Source organism: Populus alba, chromosome 2 (assembly GCF_005239225.2).
Source record: "Populus alba chromosome 2, ASM523922v2, whole genome shotgun sequence".
NCBI lineage: Eukaryota > Viridiplantae > Streptophyta > Magnoliopsida > Malpighiales > Salicaceae > Populus > Populus alba.
In genome coordinates, this window is record NC_133285.1 from 6,927,891 (window position 1) to 6,947,347 (window position 19,457).

The 19,457-nt window shown below is 35.0% G+C and overlaps 2 protein-coding genes across 4 annotated transcripts; both read right to left on the reverse strand.

The window, feature by feature from the left end:
- Positions 1-4,480: 4,480 nt before the first annotated feature.
- On the reverse strand, positions 4,481-13,218 carry LOC118042177 (eukaryotic translation initiation factor 4G-like). 3 transcript variants are annotated; one of them, XM_035049776.2, is made up of 10 exons: positions 13,048-13,218; positions 12,442-12,635; positions 12,175-12,329; positions 11,873-12,013; positions 11,629-11,702; positions 11,490-11,546; positions 9,784-11,172; positions 6,492-9,670; positions 5,221-5,415; positions 4,481-5,128 (listed from the first exon to the last, which is right to left on the reverse strand). In XM_035049776.2, the coding sequence occupies exons 2-10, from the start codon at positions 12,609-12,611 to the stop codon at positions 4,798-4,800; spliced, it is 5,691 nt and encodes a 1,896-aa protein (XP_034905667.1). In that variant the 5' UTR covers positions 12,612-12,635; positions 13,048-13,218; the 3' UTR covers positions 4,481-4,797. The 3 variants fall into 3 exon arrangements, with proteins under 3 accessions (XP_034905667.1, XP_034905665.1, XP_073263454.1); XM_035049774.2 differs by lacking the exon at positions 13,048-13,218 and adding an exon at positions 12,755-12,994; XM_073407353.1 differs by lacking the exons at positions 4,481-5,128; positions 13,048-13,218 and adding an exon at positions 12,755-13,000 and having other exon boundaries at positions 5,376-5,505.
- Positions 13,219-17,880: 4,662 nt separating this feature from the next.
- On the reverse strand, positions 17,881-19,006 carry LOC118042186 (FCS-Like Zinc finger 3-like). The gene is made up of 2 exons (XM_035049789.2): positions 18,626-19,006; positions 17,881-18,397 (listed from the first exon to the last, which is right to left on the reverse strand). Exons 1-2 carry the CDS (start codon positions 18,730-18,732, stop codon positions 18,220-18,222), a joined length of 285 nt encoding a protein of 94 aa, XP_034905680.1. The 5' UTR covers positions 18,733-19,006; the 3' UTR covers positions 17,881-18,219.
- Between the last annotated feature and the right edge of the window lie 451 nt (positions 19,007-19,457).

The following is a 19,457-nucleotide window of genomic DNA, read 5'->3' on the forward strand; positions in this document are numbered from 1 at the left end:
TTAGGGACGAAGTCAAAGCATTTTTTTTAATGTTTTGCACAAAATTCAGATGATCTATGTAGAGAAAGTAGCCATAGAAGATTTTTTGGTGGCAACCTTCTCCACACTTTCGTGAAAAAGTTCACACAAGTCTATAGGATATGAAGGAAAATGCGTTGACCTATATATTCATAAAAAATAATCATTCAATACTTGATCAACAAATATTATGGTTTACATGTTTGGAGCGTCAAAATACTTCCTTCAATTCCATACTCCATAAATTGCACTTCGTATAATGATCATGGTAATTTTTTCATTTTATTTTTGGTTTTCTAGTCCAACAACGTATAAAAAATAACACATCTCTCCTTTTGTCCTAAATATCATGAAAAGCAACAACTTATCTTGTGACTTTATTCAATTGAAAAATACAGCTTTATATTTCATATAATCATGCTAAAGTAATTTAAAAATGTAGATCTTTATAACTAATAAAAATACATCATTTTTCATATAATCATGCTAAAGTAATTTAAAAATATAAATCTTTATAGCTAATGAAATACATATTTATAGTTAATGAAGTGCATAAATATCCCATTACAATCGGGATATTGTTGACTTTTCTCAACACTTCTCGAGTTGAAGATTGAATATTGAGAACTCATAACTTATGTATCATGATTAAAAATATATATTTTCTTGTGAACTTGGTAAATAAATCAACAAGTTAATTTGTTAAAGCCATATACTTGGTTATTACCAAACCATCTTGTATTTTATCTCGAATAAAATGACAGTTTATCTCTATATGCCTAGTCTTTTTATGAAAAATAGACTTGACTGCTATGTGCAAAGTTGCTTAGTTATCACGATATAACAATGTTAGTTTGTTATATAATATTTATAAATCACTTAATAACATGCGTAACTAATATAATCATAGTGTCTACATATCAGTCATTACTCTATATTAAACTTTTGCAAATAAGAAAGACATGGGTTTTTTTGTCTATTCATCTACCAAGAAATAAGAGAATACAAAAAGAAATATAATAACTAGTAATGGATCTTTGAGATATGGTGTAACTAACCCAATTTGAATTCGAAAATGCTTTCAAGAATAAATCATTTTATGAAGAGAAAAACAAAACTTGTCCCGGGCTATTTTTTAAATAATGAAACACATATAAGGTAGATTTCATACATGGATTGTGTGTTATATGTATGATTTTGCTTAAAATATGAATTGAATAAGTAATATCTAGTCAAGTAATAGCCAAATAGATTGAGCATCCCATAAACCTTTGATATTGAGATGGATCTTTAAGCAATTTTCCTACATGTAAGAGCTTTGTATTTTGCTATATTGGGAAAATTATAGGTTTATCATCAAGAAAACCACCATATATTAGTATTTTTAAAATGTATTTTCATTGTAAGATAAAAATGCCTTTATTTTATGAAGAGACTTTAATGCTTAAAAAATACTTCAAATCTCCCAAATCTTTTATCCAAAAGTGATTGCGCAAAAATTAATTAATAAAATATACAAAATAAATTCATCACTCATAATAAGAATATCATCAACATGGATCAAAAAAGTTGTAAAGGATTTCCCTCACTAACACGTAAATAACGAATAATCAGGTCGGGATTGTACAAAACCAACATCTTGGATGATTATAGAGAACTTGGCAAACCAATGATAAGGAGCTTGCTTTAAACTATAAAGAACTTGTTGAGGCACACACTAGATTCTCTCTATGTTATGGAAAAATGAAAGGCAGAGACATAAATTTTTTTCATGTAGATCGCCATTAAAAAAAGCATTATGGACATCAAGTTAATGAAAGGAATAGGTGGTTGCTAAAACCAACAAACAAGAAACAATATTCATTCTAGTTATAAAGAAAAGGTGTTGTGATAGTATATACCTTTCAACTAGGTATTACCTTTTCACCACCAAATGAGCTTTGTAATGCTCATTTATCCTGTTAAAGTGGTGCTTGATTTTATAAATCTAGCAATAACTAATATATTATGTTCCATGATGAAAAGGAATAAGAGACCAAGGGTTATTCGCTTTCAAAGTTTTAAAATAAGATTTCATGGTTTATTTTCAATGAGAATAATAAACTACTTTAGCATATGATGTAGGGTTAATATCTTGACTAATTATAGCAACAAGAGAGCAATATGTTGGTGGGAAATGATGATAAAAGATAAAGTTATCAAGATGATATATCGTATATTTGTATAGACTAGATGGTAAAAATAATAATGGTTTAAGTGATGTCATTTGGTTACAACCATGGTCACATAAAGCTACAAAAAGGCCATAATGGCATAAGACAAGGATATGAGATGGACTAGCTGGATTAAGTTGTGGATATGAATGTGTAAAACCAATAAAAGGTTTTGTTTTCAGTTGAGAAATGGTATGCATAAAATTGAGAGATATTGTGGGTTGAACTCCTAGAAAAGAATCCAAAATAAAAGATCCGGTCACAAAATAAGTATTTGCCTTGCATTAAGGTAAGTGATCGATTTTAGTTTTTATAAGTCAATCCTTTTCATCTTACTAGCATTCAGAATTTTCCAACCAAATTCTTATAGGCTTTTATCATAAACCACATTTCTACATCAATATTTGGCCATGAGTCATTTTCAATCAAGTTTTCAATCAAGTTCCAGCCAATTTCAAGCTTGATATAATTCTTCAGCAAAATTTATATTAGCTATGAACATCCACTTAGCTTTGTATATTTTTTCAACAAGATTTCTTTCAGTTTTAGACTTTAATTCTTTCAAGTTTTATTTTTATTGATTATCAATAATTATTCATTTTTGAAGAGTTTTATGGCAAACTTGTATTTTATGGGCGAAATCTCATTGTTTATTGGCATTGGGTATTTTCTAGTCATAATATCAAGATGATCACTTTGTTACATCTCGAGGGGAAGTGTTGAAAAGTATATTGACTCTTTAAAATCATAAGAATCAATCAAGAAATTTACTAAAATAAATCATGATATTTTTTAGAGTAATTCAAGAGATTTACTTATTTATTATGTTTTATTTTTTATGTGTCATTTATTATAAATATGGGTAATTTGTAATCTCATTTATAAATAAACAACTAAAATACAATAGTAGCCTCTAATGGCCTTTGTGTCCGTGGAGTAAGCCATTATGGCTGAACTATGTTAATTTCTTGTCTTTTCACTGCTCAAATTTTTATATGATATCAAATTAGGTTAATTAAACATTGATTTTGTTTAAAGCTCATTGTTTTCACCTTATTAATGAGCGACTTTAAAATGCTCGTCTAGCTAATTTAAAGGACTTTGTTTTCAAACCTCTTCATTGTCTACCTAATATTTTATTTATTATCATTTTTCTCAATGGTACATCAACTCATTATTTATTGATTTCTTATCCTTGTAAACACCCATTATTAAAAATATCTTGAATACTCTCATTGTTATTATTATAAAAACAATTATTGTTCCTTTTATGGTATTCATTTTATATTTAGAGTATCACTTCTTATTTGTTGTTACATTCAAGTAGCAAACCATGAAAGTTTAACTTGGAGTTTTGATTCACAGTGCATCAATGTTCACTTGTAATATTTTTATGGTTGCAAGCATGTGGTAAACTCAACCAAAAATTTATTTATTGATAGATTAGGATTGTTTATTGATGGTGATTACTTTGATTAAAGTAATTGGGCTATTTTTAGCATAAGCATCAAATACTCATTCCCTAGATGTCATTATATCTCTCAATTTATCTTTATGAGCTAAAATGTTTTGCAATACAATAAAATTGGTAGCAAAACGAGTAGAAGCTGGATGATTTTTTTTTCCTTTAGTGAATTGTAGTTTACCAATATCCTAGAGTATGAGATTGATGTAATGACCAGCATAAAAAAATCAAAATATTAAAAAAAATTCTTATATCAACAACTTGTTAGCGACAACATAATTACAAGTATTATCAATCATTATTTGCATAATGTTTTGTAGCCCAACATGCAAAACATCATTAAACAATTGATATAACAATCTATCAGCCTTTGATTCATTTGATACATACATGTATTTTCTAAAAAATTGTTTAATTAGAACAATATACTAAGAACTTAATTAAATTACTCAACATAAATCTAAATCTTCTTTTCAACAACCGCTTGACAACCAGAATAGCCTGCAGGTTGGTAATTTGTGTTAGTCTATCATAACCAAAAATTAAAAAACAACAAAAGGATTAGTTTGCGTGCTTCGAAAAAATACAGTTTTTTTGTTGAAGAACCTACGCTTCTCCCCATAACACATACCTTCCAAAGTAAAAAATATTCAAAGCTTTTACACAGCTTTCAAAGTAGAAATCTCAAACTTCCACCACCGTACAAGGACAAACACATTAATATCGGTTATCCATTCTTGCTTGCATGTTGAAATCAACATTTACGGAAACTGTACACTTCCGATAACACACTCATGAAAAATCAATCATAAGAACATGAAAATAAAAGGTTCACAATGGAAAGCATGGCGAAAACCATGCAACACTAACACTAGATGCCTGCCAAAGACTCGAGACCTGAAAATTAGGACGCTCAATTGAACCTTTCTATATTCACGGTGAGCATTTGAATATATTAAAACATTTAGATGGAAATCCCATGTATAAATCCCCCGCCCAACCCATATGGAAAAATATTTTTTGAAAATTAATAAGTAAACCTAGAAGCACAAGACATGATTTTTTTTTCTTCTAAAAAGATACAATGAGCATCACTATCATCTAAATAAACTTTTCTAGTATCCTTGATCTGTTAGGGTATGGAGGCCGGAAGTCTTCCAAACACAAATTGGAGGCACCACGAATCTCATTTAAGACAGCTTCTCCTTTCTCCACTTTGATTGTCTCCAAAGTACTGCCAAGAACATCCCCTGCAAGCCCAAACTTGAGAAGGTTGCCCGGTTCCTCTCCGCCTTCATGTAATAACCGCCCAATCTCTGATAGAGGGACAACATTTTCTACAACAATCCTGCCAATGATGTGTCCGAGAAATTCTGGTGCTCTGGGGGCATCATTTACAGCATCCTCCAAAGTAGTCAGGATAGATTCAACACTGGTCGAACAAAGTACAAAAAAGCAATCACGTTGTAGATAAGTGAGATATTAAACTCAATGAAGCACAAAGACAAGGTAAATTGTTCCTACCCTTTGATGAGCTGGTTTGAATCTAAGATGCCAATCTGAGATCTTGCAAGGCTGACAAGAAGCTTGGCCAAAAGATCTCTCTCCAAGTCCTTCCTCTCAAATGAGTCTGTAACCCAGATAGAGATCATTGAAGGATGGAAACTTGGGGAATTCAATTCTTTAATGCGTAGAGCAATTTCTCTCTCGTCTATGGCACTGAAAAGAGAACATTTCAACCGATGTGAGAAAATCTACATGCTGAGCCTCATGATATATTACACTCAACCCTCATGAAATCAGCTTCTTCTGCCATAACACAAATATTATGACCATTATGGTAGAACTAGAAGAAAAAAAAAAGAGCCAAATAAAAAGGGCGAGAGGTGGACAAAAGGGGATTGTTAAGGTTGATTACAAATTTTACAACAGTCCGGAAGAAATCTGCCAGATACAGATTTCCTCAAATTAAAACACAAACTATCATATCCCATCCAGCCTTTTCAGGAGCAACATGACATTCAGCTTATCAAGAAGGACAAATGGAAGCTAAACTGAGTAAAGGTTTACCCTGGAGTGCACTCATATCATTTAATGCTTACCACACTCATATCACGTCTTAGATTGGGATTTCATGCCCGAGCATTGATTGTGGTTTCCCTAAAACTGTGTAACTGTCAGTTAAACACGGCGTCTTTGGGTTTCCAAACATTTCATTTTTCTCATGTCCTGTCTTGTTAATGTAATACAAACCAAAAATAACTCCTGAATAGACTTGTTATTATATAATAAACAATGCATCATTTTTCATGATCCATCCATTTCTACCACAAGCTACTATTACCTTCACCCAGTTTGGTAATAAGCAGTCTATTTTTAACCCTGTTGATAACACCTGAACCAAAGGTTGTCTTATTCCCAGAATGATGAGCTTACACGTGTATGGAGAAACCAAGTACAAAGAATCACAAAGACAATAGTCTCCCTTTCCTACATGAAAATACTGTCAATACCTAGGAAACAAGATTGTGTTCAACAGTAGCAACCAGCAGACTTGCATGTAGCTAAGCCTATTTTTGTATGATAGCATAATGCGATACATCTGAGTACAAAAGACATTGCAAAACATGGTACTGAAGTTTGTGAAACATGTTAAATTTGGGTGAAACATGTTAAACCTGGGTGAAACCAATAATTAACTTCAATACCAATTGATTATGATTCTGCTTAGAAATAATCAAAACCAATAATAGAGAGATGACTGGGCAAAACGCATGCATGAGAGGAAATGGTACCTGTAAAACTCTTTTATTGCAGCCGTGGACATATCTCGCAGTCGTTCTTCAGGCCAGAGCTTTCCTGTTGGAGTAGTCTGGGAAAGAGGTGGTCCTTGTGCTCTTGTTGGTGGTGATGATACAAGAGGCCTATCAAAACCATGATCTAGATTCCTCAGATCCCTGTTAACATAATTCATATTTCGTTCCTGACCATTCATTTGATCACAAGCAGGTGGAACTGCAAATCTGTCTGGAGTATATCTTGGAATGAGATCTTCCCTTGGGCTGTAATTTGACCGTCCTGAATTGGCACTAGAACCATTCAAACCAGCTGCCATTCTTCTTGGGTCAACTGGGCTTGGAGAAATATCAGCTACAAGAGTACACATACTGGCAGGTTGTCCTCTAATGGACATTCCTCTTGCAAGTCCACCTTGGGGACCCAAAGTAATAGAATCATCGCCAGGGGATCTTTGAGGTAAGGGAACAGACAAAGTCCTAGCCTCGTAAGACTGTTTTTCCTCAAACCGAACATCCTGAGTGCCATGCCCACGAACTTGAGTGGGAAACCCTCGAAAACCCCCCATCTGTGCATTCAGAGAAGGCAACATTGTTGACCCTCTTGGACCAAAATCCATAGGCCCCCTTCTTGGAGAAGGATTGATGCCAGGATTGCGAGCCAGCCTACTAGTTTGCAGCTGTCGTTCTTGAGCAGCATCTCTATGCACTTCCTCGATCTTTTTCGGCCCTTCAACCTTCCTCCTCTGCTGCCATTTGTTTTTCCTCAGGTCAATAGAATCCTTCAACATAAACCTAACCCTAGATGAGAGTTTCATGTTGTTCGATAATTTTGCCATCATCTCAAAATATACATCCATATGCTCCTTGGCTTTGGGATGGTCAATCATCTCTCCAATCGTGCTCATTAGTTTGCAAAGAGCCTCAAGATCTTCCTCATCAGGATTCTGATATTGACCCAGCAACTTTTTGATGCACTCGTGCATTATTCTTTCAGTCAACATTCTTTTTTTATACAGCTCTCCAATAAGTCTTATGTTACCAAGCATCCGTCTGCGAGCCTTGATTCTCTTTTCTTCTCTTTCTTCTTCAGACTGTTTAATCTCACCGTCTTCATCAGCTTTATTAGCTTCTTCTTGCTCTCGCTCCCCTCTCTCAAATTCTTCCTGACACTTGTTCAGAAGTAACCTCTTGAAAGTTACCTTTTCATTATCTTCAGTGAGTTCAGGCAACTCTGCCGCTAGATGAAAGCAAAAATTAGCATACATTTCACAGAAAGTAGGCTCCATTAAGGCTTTGTCAAAGATCTGTGAGATAACGCCATTAAGTGTGACAACATTGTCAATGTTAACAGCTTTTACTTGCTCAAAAAGCTTCTCAAAATTCTGAGGTGTTAGCTTGTTCAATATGCCTTTTAGTTGTCTTTGCTTGGCTGCTTCTTCATCTGTCACTTTACCCACTTCATACTTTTTCTCAGCTTTGTGCATAGTCTGTAATGGAGTCTGAGGAGAAGGAAATGATCCTTTATGGACAAAAATAGCAGCACGCTGCCATCTGTCAGCATCTAAGCCACCTCTTTGCAGCCCTCCCTGTGGACCCATTGATTGCATGGGTCCGGATAAAATCCCTCCTCCATAATGTACAGGACTCTGTGCTCGTGGATTCCTCGGAGTACCATAGTTGCCTCCTGCAACAGGTCGAAAACCTACATTAGCTCCATAACTGATATCCAAGTGTAAATCCCTTCCAGGACCGGATGGACCAGGCTGTTTACTCCATCGGCCATCATCAACTATACCACTCCCACGGCGATCTATTCGCGATCCGCTATTAGACCTGTCCATGACCCTTGCAGGACTGGGGCATGGATCACGATCAGCAAGATGAGAAGCATTGACACCCATCAAGGAGCCTGCTATATCAGATGGAATTTGAAAACTTCCAGGAAGATCAGTACATTGCTCAGAAAATTTAAGGAGGAAATCTCTGGAATATTTTTTTAATGTGTTGGCATTCCCATCTGTATCATGTTGTCCCAATCCTCCAAGTGATAGTTCCCCATCAATTAAACTTTCCAATTTCAGTGTAGACATGTCTGTGGCATCTTCCCAATCATCTGGCTCAGCTTTATTCTGCATGCTTTTCTCACTCGCTACAGTCTGAACCTGAAGGGCATCAGCAGGTGCCTGCTTCAGATTAGGGCTAGTGCTTTCTATGACTTCTGAAGAGATGACATTTTCTTTCTTCTCCTCTGGGCCTTTATATGCCCCATAAAGATCAGAAGTCGTCCCAGCAAGATCTGCTTTCAGAAGAAATTCTTTTTTCTTCTTCTTCATTCTATTAGTGGTACTCTTTGATCTAGTCAATTCAGATGGCTTTTCTTTGGAACCAGAAACTTCAAGGGGGACTGTTCCACTACCAGCATTTTCTGCACCTTCCCCTTCATGTTTTGCAGTTGCCTCAGAGAGATCAGGCACTGGTGGAGAACCCTGATGACCTGAAATACCAGATTTGGTAACAGAAGCTTCTTTATTGCCTATGTTATCACTGTGACTCAAAGATGCATCCAAAGGCTTTATGTCATCTGCAGAATTGAACTTTCTGGATGTGGAAGCACCTGCATTATCTGATATGTGGTCATTTGCAGTGTGGCAAGTCACGGGTTCCACCGGCCCCTCCTGGGCAGTTTCTGAGGCTGGAACCTCATTGCCAACAGATATGACCACTGAATCAGATACCTCTTTATCTTGCTTGACCTGGTCTGCAGATTTTGAGTTAATTGATGCTGAAGAAATGTTGTAATCTTGTTTAGGACATTCAGACAGAGATTTCTCTATTTCGTCTTCTTTTGCTGGAATTTCACATTTTAGTTTTTCCAGCTGTGAAGAATCATCCAGCTTAGCATGAGGAGAAATGTGTGTGGTATGAGCAATTCCAGCAACAGGAACTTGAGATGAAACACTGTCGAAAGCATCTCCAGCATTGTCAACCTTGGTTTCAGAAACATCAGGGTTCCAGGCAGCCATCGTTGACACTGGTTCCTTGATTGATTTTGTCAAAACTTCACTGTTTGCTAATGATGGAGGACTTTTCTCGTTTTCTGCAGTTTCAGAAACCCCAGTGCCAGAAGATACACCATGTTCCAAAGTGTGAGAAGACAAGGTTGTCTGTCCACCAATCTGTAAAAGGAAAAAAAAAAGCAAATGAAGAGATAGAACCACTTTAACAAAAATGAAATAAAATAGAGTGATAATTAAAGGAATGTGTGATCTTGAAATCAGCATATTAGTACCTGATGCTGAGGCTGGATATTTCCTTTCTTGCCTGGTTTCTTCTGAAGTTCCTTGATAAAGTTTGACCCACTCAGAGCTTCCTTTTTTCGGCCCTCGGCATTAGATACACTTGGTATTGCCTCCTCACACTGAGCTAGTAAAGCAGAAGCTGCACCGTCAACAGCAACTGCTGCAGGCTGTTTAGCTGCCACTGGCAGTGGCTTCACCAATGATTCACCACCAGATTTTATCTGCTGTAAAGAGCTTTCTGAAGAAGCCTCTGAATCCCTTTGAGAGTGAGATGGGCTAGCTTCCCCAGATGACCTTGAGGATTTGAAGAATCCACCCTTTTCAACAACAGAGGAGATCTTTGGAAAAGATGGCTCCACAACTTTCTCTCCATGAGAACCAACAGCTGGTTTAACAGTCACTTGCACCGCCCCAGATGGAGTCGAGGAGATTGCATTACGAGCATCACGAGCATGTTCTGAGTTCTGTGGTTCTGCAACACCATGAGATGCTGTCCCAGACTTACTAAGTGGAAGAGAATTAAGAGCAGATGCATTCATATATGGTGCATTTTGGGGGGGCTGGCTAACTGGATAGTTAAACCTAGGTGGTAGCTGAGAATTAGGAGCTATTTGGCTACCAGTTAATGGTAGAGAGCTTGGAGCTGGAAAAAATAAATTACTGGCATTGTAGGTACTAGGATAGTAGTTAATTGGACGAGAAGGTGCAAATGATGGAATTGGCTGGGTCTGGGGAACATTGAGATGAGACCTCAGTCCTGATGATCCAGCATCTGGATATGCATCTGTTCGCTTATCAAGCCTCAGCTCTTCATGTGTCTTTGGATCAGTAATCTTGACAGGCGTTTTATGTTGACTGCCAAATTTACCACCCTGCTGTGCGGAATATTGGGAGGTCATGCCGTATGCTAAGCTGCCTAACTGAGGTATCTGAGGACCCATTGGATTCGTAAAACTCATGGTTTGGCTCTGATGCATCATTCCTTGAGGCTGCATGGGATGGTGTTGGAGACCTTGAATAAACACCGACTGTTGCACTTGAGGAGCATTCCCCATAGGTAATTGTATTGGAACATGAAGTGAATTTGCTGGCACACCCTGAGACTGGATTTGTGGGCTTGGACCACGAAACTGAACCGAGACTGGCGGCTGCTGATATTTCATCTGCAAAGAATTCATATGAATCGGGAGAACAGAAGGCTTCTGTGTCTGGCTCACAGATGGTGCAGGTGGGAGTTGTGTCTCCTTGCTGGCCTTGGGAACTAAATGAACCTCTCCAGTGCTAGTTTGGACTGATGAACTAACTTCCTTCCTAGGCAATTGCTGCTTAGGAGCAGGAGTCGGTAATGAAGGAGCAGGCCTAAATGTATCATGATGCGCCTGCAAGTTGAAGATATGGCATAACTGCTTTGATATTTATTTATAGACATAATGACTATATACATCTCCAACCAAATATCAAAACAATATACAACTATCAAGATTCAATAACTAAAACACATACTATAATACACTCAAAACCAACGACTGTAGCGGAATTCAAGTGAATACCATTAAATAGATAAAGAAAACATGGAACATCTTCTTTATCTCGATTGCTATTATTTTGCAGTGTCGAAAACTGCTTCAAAGGATATTCCAAGAAAAAGAAAGTGCTTGGGAGAAAAGAGTAGCTAGTTGGGGGAGAACATACATACCTGGTCACGTTTCTGCTCGTCCAAATTAGGGGGCGCAGAGCTTGTTCGAGCAGGAACCTAAAGCACAATCCTTCAGCAATCAAAAACTAAATATTTCAAGTTTCAAGTTGCACTAAAAGCTTAAAAGAGTAACAATTACCTGCATCCCATTCATAAATCCAGGACTAATGGACCCAAATTGAAAAGCAAATGCCTTAGATGAATCTAAGGGGGCTGTGCATCAGAAGAAAATGTAAATGAATGACTTAATATTCCAATCCAGGACTACAAAACAATATCATGAGAAACAGACGCTGAAGATCACTATACCAGACACACACAAAAAGCATTAAAGTCGTGTGTACCCATAGTAGCACGTTCACATAAAAAAAGGGCAAACTTACCCTTGGCAGGTGTCATGTGAGCTCCACTCTCCGAACTTATGGCGGCAGATTGAGAACTTGGACCCTTTGGAACATCTCGGGTGCTTCTCTGAGCAGCCGATGCTTCTGTCGGCTTGGCAACACTGCTTGCATCAGATGTTCCTACAAAAGAAAACATCAAAACAATCGAAAAATTATAAGGAAAAAAATAACTTTCCGAGCAAAAAGCCATCAAAACTCCAAACTTTGCATTCGATTGTCCCATTCCTTCCACCAAAAGCGCAATTATTTCCCTACAAGGAGGTAAAAATCATCAAACATACCATGTGATTGGTGTTGCGTCAGGGCACCATTCTGCACATTACGGATTGTAGAAGCAGCATTATTACCGGAATCAGAGGAATTCACACCAGGAGGCAAATTTACCCTACTAGATTGCCCTCCTCCTTGCGTAAGATTACTAGGCTTCTTATTAAAACTGCCCAACATCCAAAAAAACAATCAAAACAGAGTAAACCTTAACTCATCCTCCTCTTAGATAAATAAAAACCCTGAGTTTTTGACAAAACAAAGGGAAAGAGAGCGGGTACCTGCGATTGGAAGAAAGAGAAGAAGAAGACGGTGAAGGGACGGGGGGGCCACCGCCCTTACCGTGAGAAACAGAGGAAGTCCGTTGCTGACTAGAGCTAACGGATCGTCCTGGTTTCCTATATTGTAACTCGCTCTTATCACTGCCACCCCTTGATTGATTGTAGGACATATATTCTTATTTTCAATAAATTATCTGCAAAGATTTAAAATTAAAAAAAAAAAATCAGATCCACCAGACAATTCAACATCAAAAGTCAGTAACCGTTAATAATTGATTAGGGTTTCTGATTAGAAAGTTGATTGATATCGTACCCGGTGAAGTGAGGAAGAAAAGAGGGAGTGGGGAACAAAGAGACGGAAATTAGGGTTTTACTGGACGGTCATGACGGGAGAGGGGGGGAAGGGATAAAAAAAAGAAAAAAAAAGTAAGTGATGCAAAGCATGTAGGAGTTATAAATTTATAATTTTTAAGATTAAAAAAAATCCTGGAGAGAGAAGGATAGATGGGAATGGTAACAAACTAACTAAAGGCAAGGTGATGGTCAAATGTTTAGGTTTTTTAGGAGATCCAAATCCAATATCGAATAGGTCAGTCAGTCACTTACTTCTTCTTCCTTTCCTTTTTTATTTTTTTACTGTGTCGCCGACCTTTCCTTTTACTTTAAGTTTGATTCACGCGCCGCCATGGTGGTTGTAGGGTTGGAGGGCGGTTGTGAAAGGGGGCAAAGTTTGTGATGTTTGGAGTGTTGCGAAGGTGTTTGCTTTCGGGGGAAAGTTTTGTAAAGTTTTACATGGAGTGCGGTTGTTGAATGTTGAGTGCTCCAGGGATTCTCTGTTTATATTAAAATTACATGTCACATACACCTGAACTAGTGTATTTGCAAACATGGGAGGAAGATTTTAATACACTGGTTAAAATATAATTGTGATTGTTTTATAAAATATTTTTTAATATATTAAAATAATTTTTTAATTATTTTATATACTAGTATGTTAAAATAATTAATTTTAAGTAAAAAAAATAAAATTTTTATGAAACACTATTTAAAATATAATTTCAAATAACACTTAAATATATGGGTTTGCTCGTATTCATGTTTTTTTTATTTGTTTTTATTGGTGTCTCGCCTTATATTTCGCGGTTTCAATTAAAAAAAGATATTATAAAAAATAAACATGCATTGCATGATGTTTTAAAGAATTATTAAAAAAAATTGACTTGAGGTGACCGAACTAGATACAATAAGTTAATTTTATTTAATTATATAAAAAAAATACAATGACAGTAAAACAATCAAATTAAATAAAAAAATAATCATGATAACACGCCAAAAAAATAAAACATTTTTAAATATTATAAAAAGATATCTTTTCAAAATTCTGGAAAGATCTTTATAATCTTAGTTGAGAAGATATCTTGAACTTAATTGCTTTTTATAATTTTAGTCACATTAATTTTTGTTGTCAATTAAATCCTTGATTCAAATTAACTAAGCCCATCCAAAGCCCAATTAAGTCATTGGATTTAATTATTTTGTAAGCAGCCCAAATCTTCAATATCTTTAATCTTAAATTCTTGTTGTTTTCTTCACTTAGGCGTTCCATTCTTATAATTGAGTTTCCAATCTTTGCCTTTTGATTCAATTTAATTCTTCAACTTTTAATTTATGTGATTAAATCCCTCTTCATTCTATTTTTATCAACAATACTTTAATATAACTATTCATCTAGCGTTTTGACCCAATGCTATTTAAAAACTCATTTATTTGTGACCCAATAATATTTTTGGACTTTAAATTTCTGATTGTTTTTTTATATATATATTTGAATATTTTATGAAAGAAATATATTTTTTACAACATGAATTTTTGGTGATCCAAAATTTAGCTATGACAATGTTAGAATTTAATGAAAATGATATGTATTGTGCAAAACTTTTCATCATGAGAAATTATGCCTACGGAGCAGAAAAGCAATATGTGAATTCTAATCAACTGCAACAACGGTAATTAATGTGTGTAGCATAAGCAATTGCAACGGCAACAACCAATTTGTGTATTGTAATCAACTGTAATGGCAAAAATCAATGTGTAATTGGCAATCGATTGCAATGACAAAATTTAATACGTCAATTTCAAATTAAACACCACAATGGACTTTATAGTATGATTTAAAGCATGTTGCATGAACGGGGGTATTAATTAAAATGATATAAGTCGGCCGTATGAGCAAGACTATTGATTAAAATAATTTAAGTTGACTGTATGAGTGAGGGCTATTAATTAAAACGAAACAAGCCTAAGCCTACTGCTTGAGCAGAGGCTATAATTCCTAAAAGAATCGAGCTAGCATTTAAATTGAATTTACTAGTAATGTCTTAAATCAACAAATGGCTTTAAGGAGCTAAGGATGATATAATTCTAGTTTTTAAAATGGTTAATGGTATTAATGAGCCTGAGGATAATAAAATACTTGTATTAAATAAATGAATCAGCTTAATATGTAAAAAATAACAATATGCCAACTTGAGATTATTAAAATAATATAAAAAAGCCACTCATGGAGTGTATTGAGATTAAAAAATAGTATGGTGAACCATAAATGGGCTTAAAGCATATTATAATTAAAAAATAACATGGATTGACCATAAATAGGCATAAAAGTACTATCATAAAATAATACATAATGTTTATGTACAAGTATGCTTTCATAATTTCTAGATTAATAGTGATTTTGAGTCATTAACACTCATATATTTTATAACAAGAGAGAAGTGAGGAGGATAAGGTTGAGGTTTCAAGTTTTAGCCCTTCCACAGGAGAAAAAAATGGTGGTAATGGTAAAATAAGGCTCATGCATTCTTTTGATGAAGTCATGAAAAACTTTAGACATGATTGGGCTTTCCATAACTGTGATTTTAGATTGAAGAGGTAGCTGGATAATTAATTACAAAAACAAGTTTCCTGGGAGTACAAGAACATTCTATGTTTAAGTTAGCAAAAATAAGAGTCGAATGTACGTGAAGAAAGAATATATGGAGTAGTAGTGAGAGTAATCTATGGTGTGATCTTGAATGATAATGTTCTTTTTATGCCCAGCGATCCTTTCTATTTATATTTATGGACATTCCGGAACCAAAAATAGTAGAGACTAGTTGTAATTAATTTGCAATTTGTTATCAGGGATGATTTCTTGTATAAGAGGTTCAAATTGGTCTAATAGCTCGTTGGAAAAAAAAAACCACAGAGTAAACACAAAAAACAGGTAATTTATTGTATTAAAGTTGACATAAAGTTCATTGGATTCTATAATATTCGTGAGTTGCTTCGTTTTACTTGTAGATTCTTTGTTTTTTTTGCCTGGATTCAATGAAGGCTTCTTTCATGTTTTTTTTTTTCCCGCAGAAGTTGGGCCTTTCTTAGGTTTGTTTTCTTGAATGATTTTGGTGTATTGTTGCTAAAGATTTGAATTCGAGTTTTGAGAGAGACAAGGAACAAATACATATGGAATTGAAAAAAAAATTGATGAAAACAATTACGAGTAAGTTCAAAAAATCATACATAGTTAGTAATACAGTCAATAATTTTATATGCGAACAAGAAATCACAGCTAGAAGAGAGGAAATTAATTTTGATGCAATGTAAGATGGTGATGACTTGTATGGGTTTGCATTTTTATTTTTTCCTTGGTGATGTTATCATGGATGCTTGGAAGCATGAAAGGTTCAAAGTGAAGCAATGCAAGGTCCCTTCCAGGAAGAACAAGTTAGGATTTACTGGCAAAAAAGACACAATACTCCAGCACACAGAGGAGCATCAGGGGAAATCTGACATCTTTTTTCATGATACCAATGTTTTTTTTTTGTCTGAATCCTTATATGGTTCAGGGTTATTTCTATAATAGTTCATAATATATCCTTGCTTTGTTCTTGTCTGCAGATAATTTCATCGATATAGTCAGTCCATGGTGGTCCCTTTTTATTTATTACAAGAGCATGAGCTTTAAGACAAGATAAAAATGGCAGTAAGATAGACCTGTCAGGTGCAAGAATAAAATGTATCCTACTAACAAGATAAAGTTGGGTGATGATCTTAATTTTTGGTGCTGTCTTCTTTCCTAGATTATTTATGCAAGATTGTTATGTAGGTTTTTTCACTGGAACATGATAATGCTTTCATGCTTGTTGTATTAAGGTCGAGCACTGGGTTGTGATATGAATCGGGATTGTTTGGGGTTTCAGAGTTCTTATAATTTTTCCATGGTGTGAGGGGCTTCTGTGTCTGAATTAGGTTATGTTCCGGTGATGTGTTTTTGTTTGTAGTTTTTAAATTTTGTTTTCGCGTTATAAAAATATAATTTTAAAAAAAATTATTGTTTTTTTTTTGAATTAATTAACTTTTTTATTTTTAATCATTTTAATATGCTGATATTAAAAATAAATAAATAAATTATTTTAATAAATTTTCGAGTAAAAAATACTTTTAAAACACTAAAACTAAAAATTATTTAAAATTCAAAAATAACAAAAATAACAAAACTAAAATGTTAATATCAACAGTGAAGCTCTCTCTCTCTCCCCTCTTGTTTTAAATTCAGCCTTCTTTTTTTTTTTCCTTTCTTGTTTGTTTTTTTTCAATCATATCTTCAAATTTTTTTTACTTCTTATTCGAGTTTAAAAATAATTGATCAAGTTAGAAGTTCTTTTTCTTTCAATTTTTTTCTTACACTCTTTTACCTAATTGTTGGGTTATCTTTAAACCAATTAAGGTAATTAATTTACATCAAAACATAATTTAATTTTAAACTTAAAATTGTTAATACATTGAGTCAAGAAGGGTTTTTCTTTGTAAATTTCATCTTCTTAGACCACCCAAGTTGATTGATCAGGGAACAAACTTAGTTAAATTAGCGTCTGAAAATACCTTATATTGTTAGGGATAAAACAAATGAAGTTAAGATTCTTTCATGTTGTTAGATTCTCACAAGAAAGTGCCAGCCTCTCAATGCAAATGTCAAGACGTATTGTTTCTACACCAAACCCGCAAATGGAAACAGCAGCAATGTCTGCAATTGCAGTGCTTACTTCAATGGCAAATAATAGATGGATACCATAAGATGATTCTTTTGTGGAGCGAAGCTACCACAATGCATACCTGTTTCAACACCTTGGCCTGCTTCAATGAATATTTTGAATCGACCAGCTCCTGGTTTCCCATCAAAGCTCTTTTTCCTTTTCTTTTTTCTTTTGTTCTTGCCTTTTAGATTTGCATCTCGTGGTTCAGAAACTATAATAATTAGTTCAAATGAATATTTGCTTGTTCGGAATTATTATATTTCTTCCATGTAGTTCAAATAAATAAATGAATAGTCAAATGATGCATCTAGAAAATCACTGTTTAATATACATAGTATAACATAAATAAACAGAAGCACGAACATGAAATCTTAAATCTCTTTAGATCCATTAATTTCCTCGAAATTTGTTCGCAGAAAGGGAGAAAAAAAGATAGAAAGAGAGACGAGGATTCAGGGTTATACAGATCATCCCATATGATCCTCTTTAACCCGTATGAACACTCGCCCAATAAAAGGACAAAACAAGAGCAAAAATCATCCCTGGCGGGTCTTGCAACTCTTCTTCCTCCGGTCTCTAAACTGCAGTCATACCCACCACTCTTTTAGAGATGAAAATTGATATTTTTTGTCTTGATCCCAGAAGCGGAAATTTAATTTGCTCTTGATTTATATCCTTTCTGACGAAGTCTTCTGTTAAATTATCAAGCAACAGCGACTGTGCCTGTCCGTACAGTCTTATTAGAGGTAGAATCCTTGGGATCTGAATTTCTGGTAGATCTTGAAGAGGAAGATGACATTTTCCAGCTCTTCTTCCTCGTAGACTCATCCACCTCTATTTGTTCTTGCCTGCACTCCTTGCTGCAAAATGGTGTGTTACCTCTGCATAACAATTTTCAATCCCCATCAGTAAAACAAGGACAGTAATCATAGACCCTGCTCATATAGACAACGAAACTCTTTCTTGTTCGCACATGGCACGCTTATATCATACACAGACAGTTCGGACACTAGATGATTGTGTTGCTCTGTATGCAACCTTTTCTTCTTCTTCTTTTTTACAGTTTCAAGAGCCCATTAAAGAGAAGGAATAGAATTGTAAGAACTAACCTGTACATGAAGATGTCGGAGTTATAACCAAGGGGTTTGCGGCAGAGAAAACAAGCTTCAAGAAAGTGAGGCTTCTGGGAATCCATGCAACCACTGTAGTGAGACATGATTGATTTCTATCTTAAAAGAAGAAACCCAAATCGTCTTTTCAACCACAAGGTAGCAGTACTTGTAGAAGAAGAAGCGAGAATGGAGAACGGAGGAAAGCTCCACGTAATAAGCAGGTCGAGGAGGGCAAAACTATGGGTGAGCTGGGCAGTTTATAAAGAGAGAGGTTAATTACAGGGCATGCATGTTTCTTGAAAGCTACTTTTGTTACTCGTAATGGTGTTATCTGGAGCCTATTTTTTAATACAATAATCAGTGGTGCTATATTTATTTTATTCCCAAGTAAACATATGAACGTTCAAAGGAGTCATTGGAGATCGGAGACATTGGGAGCCGAAGGCTCTGTAAAACATAAATAATTTCAATATCAGAAGCTCATTTTTCTGTGAGAATCAGATTAATATATATGAAATAATTCAAATTCAACTGGTAGGTGGTGGAAATATCGTATGGCTGTCAAGGCAACAACAGGAGCGAAATAAGTTTTATATTTTATTTTTTTGTTGGCGAGAAGTTTTATCTATGAATTTTTTTTATGATAGATATATTTGTATCGTTTGAAATGTTTTTACCATTTTATGATGCACTGAATTTTTATAGCTGGCATCGCTGACTAACCGGGTTAAAATGGTTTTGTGCTGGAAAAAAAATTATATTATCACTAGCATCAATCATTTTATTCATGATTTCATGCAATACTTGACATAGAAACATAACATATACC